Genomic DNA, 14,212 nt, shown 5'->3' on the forward strand with positions numbered 1-14,212 from the left:
ATAAGGCTATTGATATACAATAACCAGGAGAGTGAAACACTATCTGGGTCATTATCAGAATACAGTGACTTTTTGAGTTGTCAAACTATAAAAAATGTCTTAATATTTTTATTATTTTGACTGTTTTTCATACATGACTTCCGTTTCTTAGGTAACTTTTTTATTTTCACTTTTTATTTCCTGTCATGAATGCATTCATGCTGCATGCTGCAAGGCAGGGTGGACAATTTAAGAAAAAAAGGGCATAAAAAAAAGTGGTAGCATCAAAACTTTTTTGTTCATGGTGACCAAACTAATCTGTTCCAAAGATTTCAATAGATTTTCTAAAATGACTTTAACTACTTTGATATTTTACCATGACAGGATAAGTCAGGATCAGACACAATATGAGAAATATTAAGTGGAATTATTATTATTAATTGTTAAACACACAGCAAGTGAAACCGATTAAAGGTTACATTCTTAAGGTGGCGTTTAATGCTTGATATTTTAACAATAAAAATAGCTACATAAATTAAAATGCTTAAACAAATTGAAATGCTTGAAGGTAGCACTACTGACATGACAAAAATCCACCCCCCCTTCAAAAAAACTGTTCAGAAAAAGTCCAAAGTACAAATTAGTATGAATTTTAAACTACGCTGCAAACATCAGTAATCATTAAGAAATCTTGTAGATTCTCCTTTTTCTATATACAAAAGACGATAACACACATACTAGACGTCTACAGTCCACATTCTACATGATCTACATAAAGAAAATAAAAGTATTGATTTATTCTTTTGTTTTATTCTTCATTGCTTAAATATTTTAAGGAAATTATAATTACTTTTGGGATGAGTTGTGTGAGGAGTTTGGGATGTGATGGTGCGGTGATCATCCAGCATTCTGATCTTTCTATTTCTCTTGTTAGAGAAAACAAAATTTAGGAGAAAAGTTTCCCCGAACAGTAAATAAATGTACTCCAATTAAAGCAGGAGAAACTATATTTAATGCCCTTGATTTAGGGATAAATATTGAATAAGCAGAAAACAAAGGCGAATAATAAACAGAACTCTATGTTAATTGTTACAACAATCAACAGTGAAGTTTAACAACAGTGGAATAAAACAGAGTTCATCTGTCCAGGGTCTTACTGGATCATTCTTTGCATGTGAATAATACAGCATAAAACACATTATATCCAAACAAGATAATGCCTCACCACAATAACACAACTACAAACCCACAAGAACACAAAACTAGGCTCAAGAGCCCATCAATAAATAAAGATAGATTGTAAAATATATATATATATAAGACTGTAGTGTGCAATGTGTACTAAGAGTTCCTATGTATATATATATATATATATATATATATATATATATATATATATATATATATATATATATATATATATATATATATAGGAAGTTATATATATATAGGAACCAGTCTTGTGTCTTATGACTCTTGTTGAATAGCACACCTCTGCTCTCTTACAGCTTACAGCTTTCTTACCTCACATTACACCAACAGTTCATGCTAATTTATTATTATTACATTCCGCTATACAATGACTTATGTACTAAAGAATAAACGCTGTTTGCTGATGCAACTAACAAACACATGTAAACATGTTTTCTAAGATGTCAAATTTTAGGAAACGTCAAAATCATAAGGGCAATTGTTCACGTGATGCAGACTGTTTTTATATAACACCACAATGAGTCATTTAAAGACACGCAACTTACAAAGTTTCCATTAAACTTTTGCGAGCAACATTTTAACACATCTGTCAAAGTTGTGGTGGCTGGTGGTTCACACTGCCTGAACATCAGCACTCTCACATGTATTTTAAGCACAGATATAACCATGTGTATGTGCATGCATGTGCTCATTCTGCAAGAAAATGCTGTAAGATGAAGTAGCATTTATCATTAGCATGACTGGAGAATAATGTGGATCCTTGAAACCAGTCTCGGATGATTTCGGCTTTGTGTTTTATCTGTCGAAAGACTCCATAGAGGTTGTGTGTGTATGTGTGTGTATTTACTGAGTCACACATGGCCACAGCTCTCACACATATCTGATGAAAGAACATGGTCAGTGGTTCATGTGTCTTCCTCATTTCACCAGAGGAAGTGTGCAGCCAGACACTGCGTTCACACATTTAGACTCTGAGCTTCATACTGAAACGGTCAGAACAGGGTGTTCTGCTGCTGGTCCTTTAGGGTCTCTGCAGATCCAGCCTAAGTACACCTGACTGGGCCAACAGTTGTCTGGTTGGAAGCATCTTTACAGGTCTATGTATGATGACTGGCCTGCCTGCACTTTAGTTCAGTGTTCTCTGAGAATGAGTGGATATGTATCAGTTTAACAGCTGAAGTAGAGGTAAGTTACTTTTTTATTTTTGCGTTTTATTTGGCTTTTTTCTATTCTTTTTTGTTTCTTCAGGTTCTAATGCAAGTTATTTGCTTCAAAATGTGTTTATTGTCATATGTATCAACGTCGTAATATAGGCTTAGGGTTAGCGAGGCCGAATTCAGTGAGATCTTGCTATTTAAGTTTAATAGTTTTAAAGGTTTAAAGGTTACCACCCTTCCAAACCAATAGAATGCAATTGTATAACAAGTAGGTCATTTCAATGGTTATAAGAGTGCTGCAATTTTTGTTACAGACTAGTTTTAACCATTTTTTTTTAACATGTTTTTCTCAGCTCGTAGCATCAGCGCTGTGCCCCTCACCCTGCTAATGCGAGTGTGGTGGTCTGTGGTAAGGACCAAAAAATCGGCCTGTTATTTTTAGACTCAGTTTGCATATAACCTAAGTCAAAGAAAACAGAGGGTACATCTAGACTATTTCCTCTATTAACATTATTAACATTATTTTCCTATTAATAATGGCAAAATGATTACTGGATAAAAAGTTATTGAAATAAGTCAACGTAAATAGATAAATAATAAGCATAGGTGCAAAAAAAAACACACACACACAAAATGGAGATTATAATTGTGTTATTGATTGTATATAAACAGGGCGTATTAGCTTGCTTCCGCAATCTACAGATGTCTCTGGATTTTTTTGCTCATAATAACCAAGATCACAAAATCCTGATTTTACTAAAGTCCATTATTTTCTGTACCAAAATAAATTTGCTATGTATTGTTTTGTAAACCGGTGTCCAGTGGAAAATTGTGGTAGGCCTTGCCTCCCCGCAGCTTCCCCATCCTGCTGAGTGTGTCTAACTGGAGATAAGGCTGCAGCCACTTTGGGGAAGTTACGAAATGGAAATGGCAGCAGTGACAGTTGTCTGGCTTTAAGATTGAGTTGTGAGAAGTTGTTTGGTTGCACGCAAAATTAAAGCACGCAAAATGTCATATAATGTCTGTGTGTAGCACTGCAGCTTTCTTCCTGGATCACCGGAATGGGAAATGCAATTAAAAGCCAAAAGGGGCAGCCTGATGAGAGCCAAACTGAAGCACTAAAAGGTAGGCCATTGCTTCATATTTACATGATTTAAATCTACCAGTTATACAGTGTTTCATTAAAAAAAAAAAAAATAACATGCTCCAAAAGTGCTTGGCACAAAATATTTTAACACTGATTTTCGTTGAAAGCAGTTTTTTTTTTCTAAGATTAATTTGTTGATAAAAGGTTTTTGCACGACAGCATTTAATTTTCCCTGCTCATGCGTATTGGAATTATTATAAGACATGATTTTCAGCACAAAAAAATATACTGACATTTTACACAGAAGAATAATAACTGTAGTCAGTTGTCATTCAGTGACAAGAGCATTAGTGAGAACAAGATGCTAGATGGCACCTTACCCCCACCCCACCTCATCCCCAACTCATCCCAAATCTACTGGATAAAGCACTGTCACAAATCTGCTGCTCCAGCTCAATGCTGCGGGGCTTTATACCCCTCTAGCCCATGCCTATGGTGCCAATGGGTTTAATATCTAAAGCTTCACAGAGATTAGACAAGCGGTGTGTGTGTGTTTTATATCAGTTTTAGCAATGGCTGCAACTTAAGTAACTACATGAATTTATTAGGAAGGATCTAAGAAATATTTGAATATTATTGAATTCTTTAACGTTCATATCTTAAAAATAACTTCTAGGACCTGTTATATGTTTTTAACATTTAAATATACACTAACTAGGTAATGAGTTAAATTTGCCAAAGTTACCTAAAGTTATCTGAATCATACTGAAAATAATGTCTATCAAACGTACAATAAGTTAAAGTTTTAATTTACCTTACGTTTAAAACCTGATCAAAAACACTGCTGGCATGCTGAACCACAGACTCTATATAAGAATATAGAACACATTACGCAGAGGCACCTGTTAGTCTTCGCTCAGAAACGCCGAGATCAAAGCAGATGTGTTAAATTGATTTACCTCTTTTGCATATTCAAAAGAGGTAAATCACAGTTTTTTTTGCATCATGGCATGTTCTCCTCCACCAGTCTTACACACTGCTTTTGAATTACTTTATGCCACTGCTGGTGCAAAAATTCAAGCAGTTCAGATTGAATTGATGGCTTGTGATCATCCATCTTCCTCTTGATTATACTATTTGGTAAAATCGAAGAAACTCATCATTTTTAAGTGGTCTCTTTTTTTCAAAGCTGTATATTGGACAAATTCTATATTTTAAATTTGTGGCAATATTGACTCTGATTTCTAACTGCTAATCCTGATTAAATCTATTTAATAACTTTACTGACATGTATTTTTTCCATCTTTAGTCACAGATTATGATAACTTGATAGTACTCGCTGATTACCCATGCCGTGACATCAGCGAGCCGATCTTTAAGATGGGGGAGAGACTCCGGGGTCTGTCTGAGTGAGTATGAGCTTATGGAACTGTCTGTGAGGTGAATGTGTGCAGGTCTCAGGTGGCGTGTTACAGGTTTTATGATGTGCTGCTGTTTTATGATGTGCAGGGACGGCTGCTGGTGGAGAGTTCGCTCTTTCCAGACAGGAACTGAGAACTACATCCCAAATAATCATGTGGCCAAGGTTTATCATGGGTGAGCAGTGCACACTGTTTCCAAACACAACATTTAAATGATAAGACAGTGATATACACCACTGTAAAACATACACTCTCCAGGGAACCTAGAAAGTCATATTAACTCCTTAAAACCTATTAAAGCAGGATTAATATATTATTTTATATAGGCAACCTATATATGTATCTGTGTTGAGAAACAATGTGGCTGAAATTTTGAGTGTGCAAGTACCACAGCTCTGCTCATAAGTTGGTTTAATTATAACAGACTCAAGAGCTAGTTTTGAAGGCTGCTAAAAGGTCTAAAATATAATTGGTCTAAAAGGGTAAAGCACACATACAATTTGGTATAATTCCATGTAATTTGAAGCTACATGCATTCTAACCTAAACACATAAACCATATATATTTATCTGAATAAATTAAATCAGTGAAAAGAGGCCTTGTGAAACATATTTTTGTTGAGCAGCAAATATCAAAATGATATGTTTGAAACATATCAACCCTTGTGTAGCTACACTGGTCTAATCGAATGATATCCTTTTGAAGGTTTATTTCTCTCTCTCTCTCTTTAATGGACACTGTGAAAACCACAACAAACACAAAGCATTTGTTCAATACAGTCTCTTGAGCTAGTCTCCGTTGCTAGTTAGCTAGCACAACAATACCATGTATAACTGAAAATTACAGAAGTTTAACCAGAAAAGGCATATAAAATACACAACAACACACAATATGAAAGAAATATAAAGGTTTACTGTGTGCGTCTTTTAGACCTTGTGTTAGCTATGGTTGCTGTAAGTTCCTTCTCTACCACAAATTTAGTTCTGGCTCAGAACTCCTCGTATCACATGTCTCATAGCATTCTACAGTAAAATAACACTAAACCAAGTACTCATTTTTTAACCAAATGTTATTTTAGATACCTATATTTTAAATACAATTTACTCTTATTTGTAACCTGTTCTTATTAGACAGTTACACCTTGCATTATGTTTATGATAATATAATTTACATTATATTATATTTGTATGAGAAATGTATTTATTTCTAAAATACATTTTGATTAATTTGTGAATAAATGCTTCCTAAGAATTTTCTGAATATGGGATATGGAGTTCTTTAATTGTCGACTTTATGTGGGTTAGTTTCAAAACTGCATTAAATATAAATCCACTTTTAGGATACTGTAATTTAGCCTTGCTAGCTCACAAACAGAGCTGATTATGTATGTTTGAACATTGTGCTGTATTATAGGAAGCAAGCTGGTGATTAACCTAATATAAATATTACATATGCAAACAACTCTGGCATCAAAAACACTAAGGAGTAAAATATTTATGATACTTATTGTAAATCTGACTGTTTTAAAAAGGTGCAGATGATGGCAATGTTATGAGATTATGATAAAGACCAGTATGTTCTCCATGTTTTACTTGAACCTGTTAAACTACATTGATTTTTTATTGGAATAGAACTGTCCTTTACTATGAATTGTATTATAAATGGTAACTAATAAGTATTGAGGTCTGAGCACAGACTAGCTCTTAAAGTCTTGAATCTATTGTTTCAATAATTGTTAGGTTTTTAATCCTAATCTTGTGGAGTTCTACATGGTTCTTTTTTTTTGGGCCTATTTAATGGATGTTAAACATGACAGCAACATATTCTAAGGGGTTATTGTATATTTTGTGGGTTAAAGCTGTCATGCTAAAATTAATATTCTATAAGAGTGGTATTGATTATGTCATGTTTTAAATATGATTATGTCAGGTGGCTGTTTGAGGGAGTGGCAAGGCTAAAAGCGGAGGAGCTGCTGCGCTTACCCGGCAACGCAGTCGGCTCGTTTCTCATCAGGGAGAGTCCGAGTCAACGAGGTGAGAACTTTTAATTTTATGCCTGTGCTGTAAGTGTTCTTCACAGGGTGAGGAAAGTATGCGTGTGGAAAACAAACATTACAGGAGTCTATAAATTGCAGTAATAACAGCAGATGTTTTCTGCAGGTATGTATTCTCTGTCTGTGAGACACAGAGCAATTAAGCACTATAAGATCTTCCGCATGGCCAACAGTTGGTACTACATCTCCCCTCGCCTCACCTTCCAGTGTCTGGAGGACATGGTCAACCACTACTCAGGTAAGAACTACGTGAATACTAATCAGGGAAAGTTCAAGTCCACGTTCCATTTATTAACCATTGTTTGATTAAGCTATGACAGACACTGTACAAGCTTTCATAAATACCATACAGAGAGCATATCACATGATCTGAACGGATTTAAGTATACAGAAAACCTTGAGTTTTACAGTTTTTGTGTGGAGCTAAAAAGGTGTTTATTCAGCCTCTTATTGAAGGCGATGTATGTCAGGAGAAGGCAGTTGCGTGTTTTTTTTACAGCAGAAAGGAAAAGTCCTTTAGAGCAGAGTCTTCATCTGCACCAATAATCTTTAACACTTTTCTTAACCCTTCCAGACCCTGCATCCATTACAATGGACGTCACACATTTTCTTTTTTTTGTTTTGTGGCACATAACAGTAATTGAGGCCTGTTGTTCATCAGAATAGACCATGAACTACTCAACGAAAAAGTTCACCAGCCAATGAAACAGTTGCTCAGCCCCGCCCACTGCACTGGAAAACACTGCAACTCGGACATTAGGGCATGGCAGCATTAGAGCCAATGAGGCAAATAAGAGCTAATTTTTACTAATTTTATGTGGTTTAGAATACTTTTTATAATGTTTATTTTACTGTTTAGGGATGGTTTGTAAAATTAAAAGGTAAAGGTCAATATCAAATATAAAATAAAAATGCTAAACAATTCAATGGACATCAAAAAGCCATCAAATATTAGCTATTGGAACGTGATTTTTATATAGCGATTATATTAAAATAACAGAACATTAAAAAAAACAGCATTCTTATATTCTTATATTTTCCAATCACTTCAGAAATATACTTCAGGTCTAAAAGGGTTAAACACGCACAGTGCCACTAACAATCTGAGGACATTTTATCTGCCTCTGAAAGTAATACTTAAGAAACTCTTACTTAAGATTTAGATACAGTAATTCAGAGTCATTTAGAGTGGTTTAGTCTGAAATGTGGTGTTCTAGAGAACAACCAGAATTATTAGTGTAGTAGCTTTTAATGCCTTTACACTGACATGCCACATGTGTTAGGAAACAGGAACTAGTATCATGTCCCATGATTTTTTTTTAGTGTCTGATGGACACTAAAGAATGCTGGTACTGACTTGTGGGTATATTTGTGGGGTCTCCTGCATTGAAGGCAAATGTGAGTGGGACATAATCATTACTACCCACTGCACTGCCCATGGTGGGTGGTAATGCCTTCTATGGTGTATATCCAGCACTGTTTCAAGGAACATTAAATGCCCACACAACTTCAGAAATGAAATGTCTCATCCACCTAGCACTCACAGTCAGCACATGCTAGCCTGACTTGCTTTGGCTTAAGTGTGTTTTAATGAGTGCATTTTAGACTACTGTACACTGTGTTAGTGTATAAACTGTGTGACTATATGTACAAAATTATTAATTTCTGTTTTGACTTCTCTCCTCAGAGAGCTCAGATGGCATCTGCTGCGTTCTTACTTCACCGTGTCTGTCTCTTTCTACTCCTGCCACGAACCTGACCACACAAGCGCCCCCTGTGGTGATGCGGCGTAACTTTGACTGGAAAAAAGTGGAAAGGTGAGTAGTGGAAATGCTTTTTTAATTTAACTAATTTGAACTGGTTCTTGAGTTCCACTGCTTAGATTTGTAGGTGTGACCTGTTGCACTCTTCAAATCTATGTCACTTTTTATAGATTTGATACAAATTTAAGTTTATAGATTAGAGAAACGTTATATTTTTATATCTGTATATGTTGCAATGTTTGTGACAGCAGAACTGCAAATGCCTTTATTGTGCGTCATGGTCTCGCCCTGTTCTATGTCTCTCCTGTCTGTCTCTGTGTTTTTCCTGCCCTCATGTTTATTTATTTACCTTTCTCCTCCATGCCTGTGTTTTCTCCCCACGTGTTTCCCCTGCACATGGTCCTGTGTGTTTCTTTGCGTCTTTATTCTACGCCTTTGTTCCCCTACTATCTCTAGCTCCGCCCCTTTGTTACCTGTTCCCAGGTGTTTTCTGTCTCCTTCCGTATATATAAACAGCCCTTCTGTGTCTGTGTTCTAAGTTGTTTTTTATGGGTTTATTATTACAGTTCAGGTTGCATGTTTCTTAGTTTTTTCAGTCTTATATGTACTCAGTGTCTCCTTGTTGCTTTCATTTTAATTTATTGTTTGTTTATTTTGTTTTCTTGTGTTTTTAAATGAATAATTATTCGCAATTGTGTCTGCTCTCCGCCTCTCCCTTGCAGCAGCCTGACATTGTGATAGCAGTTAAATAACTATATTGTGCTGCGCTACAGTGCGACTGGTTAAAGATGCTGTATATGATTTCAATTCATTAACCTTTTTCTAAAATGTTTCTTTATGGTACATGTGAAGCTACAAGCATTAAAAACAGAGATAACTGAAAAACAGTCAAGAAGGAAACAAAATGGATGACCAAAATGGGGAAAAATCTTTTTAGACCAGCCAAAGAATAAGATATGTGAAAACAGTGGTGGGGTGTTTGGATGGTGGAGAGACCTCAGAGTTTTAAGTAAGATAATGAAGCGAATGGGTAATGTTTGAATGCTGTTTTTCCACAAACAGGTCCCAGCTGTTGAATCCCTCTGAACAAAGTGAAACGGACAGCAGGCAGAACATGGTGAGCTTTGGGGTGAGGAACAGCATTGCTGCCTATCTCTCAGTATCTGATATAGAGCAACAACGGCCAAAATCACACAGAAACAAGAAGAGCAAGTCTGTCTACGTGATGCCGGACTCCAGCAGTATGGATATACAGGAGGACAATTAGTGCATGCACAGAGATGTTCAGAGCTCATGGAAGTACTTACCGAGACGATGTGAAGGAGAGACATTTCAGTCTTTTTATGTAAACACTGAACCTCTGAATGAATCTTTCAGTTAATATTAAGGGAAGATGGCATAAATATTTAAATATTTGAGAATTGTGGATGTAGAACCACCAGAATGATTTACTGAGGGTGCGCTAACTGTTATACATATGTATGTGTCTGTATATATAAATAATAGTATAGTACTGCACAACCACACACACACACACACACACACACACACACACACACACACACACACACACACACACACACACACTCTTCTTAGACCCTCAGAGGCACTTTATTCATGACTGTGGGGATAGAAAATAAAGAGATGAGAATCATAAGGACACTCCATCTCAAATACTATACTTTTCTCCAAAATCTGAGCTGAGATTAAAACATAAGCCTGGATTTTTTGTTTTTTTCTTTTGGACAAAAAGAAGAGATTTTCAGCGATTTTCCAAACGTGTTGGCTTTTTCCTTACACAGGAATTAAGGCATTGTGCTGAATTGCAGGAGAGGAACACACCGTGCCTCTGTCGAGGCAAACATCCGCACACTCGGACCGTTTCTTGGCAGACCTTGGCTCTTCGTTCTGCTCTGCTGTTTGGATGAAGTGCTTTAAACTCCTTAAAGCCTCATGATCTCCAAATGGGGTGTTGATTAGAGACATTTGTTTGTGTCAAGCTTCCATCTGAGATCACTTAAGCAGCACTTCAAGTGGAGCTAAAATAACTTCCGATCACTTCTGCTTTATTACAGCTTAGGGACACATGATTGGTTTTCTTTAATGCACATTTAGTAAAGTTACTCATTCATGGTGTTTATTCAATGTCATATTTCACAGTGTCACTGCTTGGTGTATGTACAGACTCTGCAAAGAATAGTTTATATCTGAAGTTTGCTTCTTTAGTGTTGCACTGGAACTACATAAAATATATGCACATGCACACAAAAATGAAAAGGCCCAATTAAAATGATAAAGTAACTGAATACAAAGCATTTTTCAGGTAACTCATCTACAATACAATGCATACTGAATTAGTAAATGAGCTGTAGCTGACATGTCTTAAATACTGTGTAAGATTTTTCCTGTGCCCCTCCCACAGCAGTTTGTGTACTGCTAATTCCAATCTGCAAGTTAGGATTCATGATTTCACATGACGTTCCCAGACTGGGAGGCTTTTGACAATGGAGCTCTGAGCTCTTCTTGCAGGGGATTTGAACAAGTGTGACATCCTCACACTTGATAAGCAGCAGCTAGACCTTAGGGCCACCCTAGAGCTGTGAAATGAAACTTCCTGTCACTTTTGAGTACATAGAGTTCTATGTTCTTTCTTGAACACAGATATGTAATTTTTCTCACAGTCCTAGAGTCCTAGAGTTGTGCAACAGTCTAATTACCTTCTTGTCAAGAGGCAGAAGATCATAAAATCAATCCTATCAACACCACAATCCTACATATTCAGGATTTTAAAATAGAAAGGCCCTCCCTCATGTGAAAACACATCTTACAAATTATTTCAGCTGCAGCTCTATTTAATATGCATTTTTTTTTATACCAAATGGAGATGCAGAACAAACATGTTGGATGACTGTGCGATTATACCGATTTGTTATAGTTTAAAGGTCCATAGACTTGTTTAACATAATGAAGTGCTGCACAGATAATGTAGATTGTACTGGAGATTTAAATCTACTGCCGTAGCAACTGTACAGTAGTGACTTGTGTTGGGTAAGCTTTTGTTGAGATATACTGAGAACAGATCTCACATCTGAGAAAACCACTACAGAGCGCTGAGCCTGTACTTTGGTTTCTCACTCTGCTGCTTCACAGAGTGTAGTTACATCATTTATAAGGTTATATTACATTTATTATATGCAATATAATATAGTATATTATTGCAGTAACTGTAGTAAAACAAACTGCTAATAATAAAGGTTATTTTATGGGCTAATGGGGTTAAAGAACCAGAATGAATGAATAAAAGTTGACCTCCAATATGAGGAACACTGTGTTGTGCTGTGTTACAACTTACAACTTAGAAACCTACTATTTAATTAGTAAGTAAACTATTCAATTTGATTAATTGATTATGTGGTCTTTAACTATGTACCTACTGCTGTTTATGCTGCTGAAAAACAACTGATGTATGTAATATATGATCACTTCTTCTTATAGAATTTTAATTTGTAGTGAAGTAACTTGAGAACGTTGCACTCACGTTACACAACACAGGAAAAAATGACACAATCCTAAACCAAAGAATTGAATTTCCACATAGGGCCCAGACCATTTCCTTCCCCCTTCCATATTCTAAAACCCCCTTCACCAAAAGGTCTTCACAGGGTTCATCAAGTTGGCTCTTTCCTTCTTCAGAGTAGGGTTGGGCAATACGGCCCTAAAATAATATCACGATATTTCATAGTATTTTCGTGATAACAATAGTCTTGGCGATATATTTTAAGAATACACTACTGCAACAAAATGAAAAATTTATGTTATTACTGCATACAATATGATATTGTACACCCCTAACTGAGATATTAAAAAAAAAACAAGAATTTTATCAGATTTGTAACAGAAATGTTAATTTGTAATATTATATTACAAATTATAATTTGTAAATTAATATTAATTTGTAAATGTTAAAGTGTAATAATGCACTCCAAATATCTCCATATATCCAGGATTAAAGTAAAATAAATGATACTGGACAGATATAATCTGTCTCTAGTAGATATAAAATGGAAAATGAGAACAGTGTACATTTTTCTTTTGCCAAAAACAGCAAAAAAGTAATACCCTGCATACGATACGATATGGCACACCCCTACTTCAGAGTTTCGCTGAATTAATCCCACAACACATCTAAACAGCTCAACAGTGAGGTCTGGAATCCTTCATACCTGTAAAACCATATTGGCCTTCCTGGTGACTAAAGCCATACTGAGCTCCACTGGCACCACTAATACATGTTCAGTGCCACCTGTTATATGTCTATACCAGTTATAGCTCTACATACTACAAAAAAAACCTCGGAAGAAAATACACACCCACACTAATGTGACTTAGCTAGGCTAGTACCTGCCCTATTACAGGCTCTGGCCTTATTTTTCCCCAAATCAATGTTCAGATCAGTTTTTAGATCTGTTTTCATTGGAACACTGAACTCATTGTAATGTTTAAGCAAATGGCTTCTGATTTGTGACATGACTTGTCACATTACTTTAACAGAGTAGATTTTATGATTAATTTGTACTTTTTAAAGTAGTTTATAAAATAGGTAATTTTACTTTTACTCAGGTACATTTTGACACAAGTAATTTACTTGGCTACATTGGAAAACTCCTCGTTACTGAGTAAAAAATAAATTGCTAGGTAAAAAACAATTGTCTGAATAAAAAAAAAATAAATGGCACCGTCCAACATTTTTTTGTAGGATTTCCTGTTTTTAATGATGATTCCTTAAGTTTTTATTAGGAACATTTAACAATCTGCTTAAATGTAAAGAAAAAACATGTAAATAGCAGTTAAAGCTAAGAAAAAGTAAAAAAATAATAATGAACTGTAAAACTATAAAAATACGGTTTATGGTTACCTATATGACCATAACTTTTAACAGTAAAGAAAAAAAATGGATTATAGAAAACTATGCCAGTTGTTGTCTGCGGTGGTCTGAACAAATACTGCCTGAAAGATCCAAATTATTATGTGGAATTAATAGTTAATTAAAACCGATTTAATTCATGATTTGTTGTACTTTTTACATCACATAATCAGTGTTGGGCACGTTACTTTGAAAAAGTAATTAGTTATAGTTACTAGTTACTTCTCCAAAAAAGTAACTGAGTTACTAACGGAGTTACTCCACTATAAAAGTAACTAGTTACCAGTAAAAGTAACTATTGCGTTACTTCGCCCTGTAAAAATAAATAAATAAAGAATAAATAAAGAAAATAAATGATGTAATTACTATTATTATTAGAAAAATAACAAACAAAAATAAACCCAAAATGTTGACAAAAATATAGTCTAACGAATAAAAAAAAAATAAGAAACGAAAAACTCCACAGGACCAAAGAAAATTACTAAGACATGTAATACTGAAAAAAAAAAAACGGAAAAAACAAATACACGTCTGGGGATAAAAATTAAACAAACCAAACCACACTCAAAGAAATAAATGTATATATAAACAAAACAAAAGAATGGACAAAAACAAC

The 14,212-nt window shown here is 35.1% G+C and overlaps 1 protein-coding gene across 2 annotated transcripts; it reads left to right on the forward strand.

Annotated features, from left to right (window-relative positions):
* Nucleotides 1-2,121: 2,121 nt before the first annotated feature.
* Nucleotides 2,122-11,996, forward strand: sla1a (Src like adaptor 1a). 2 transcript variants are annotated; one of them, XM_007258848.4, is made up of 8 exons: nt 2,122-2,376; nt 3,381-3,473; nt 4,745-4,844; nt 4,945-5,031; nt 6,786-6,889; nt 7,016-7,147; nt 8,597-8,726; nt 9,735-11,996. In XM_007258848.4, the coding sequence occupies exons 2-8, from the start codon at nt 3,410-3,412 to the stop codon at nt 9,937-9,939; spliced, it is 822 nt and encodes a 273-aa protein (XP_007258910.2). In that variant the 5' UTR covers nt 2,122-2,376; nt 3,381-3,409; the 3' UTR covers nt 9,940-11,996. The 2 variants fall into 2 exon arrangements, with proteins under 2 accessions (XP_007258910.2, XP_022538933.1); XM_022683212.2 differs by lacking the exon at nt 3,381-3,473.
* Nucleotides 11,997-14,212: the final 2,216 nt, after the last annotated feature.

The sequence above is a fragment of the Astyanax mexicanus genome, chromosome 3 (assembly GCF_023375975.1).
Source record: "Astyanax mexicanus isolate ESR-SI-001 chromosome 3, AstMex3_surface, whole genome shotgun sequence".
Taxonomy (NCBI): Eukaryota; Metazoa; Chordata; class Actinopteri; order Characiformes; family Acestrorhamphidae; genus Astyanax; species Astyanax mexicanus.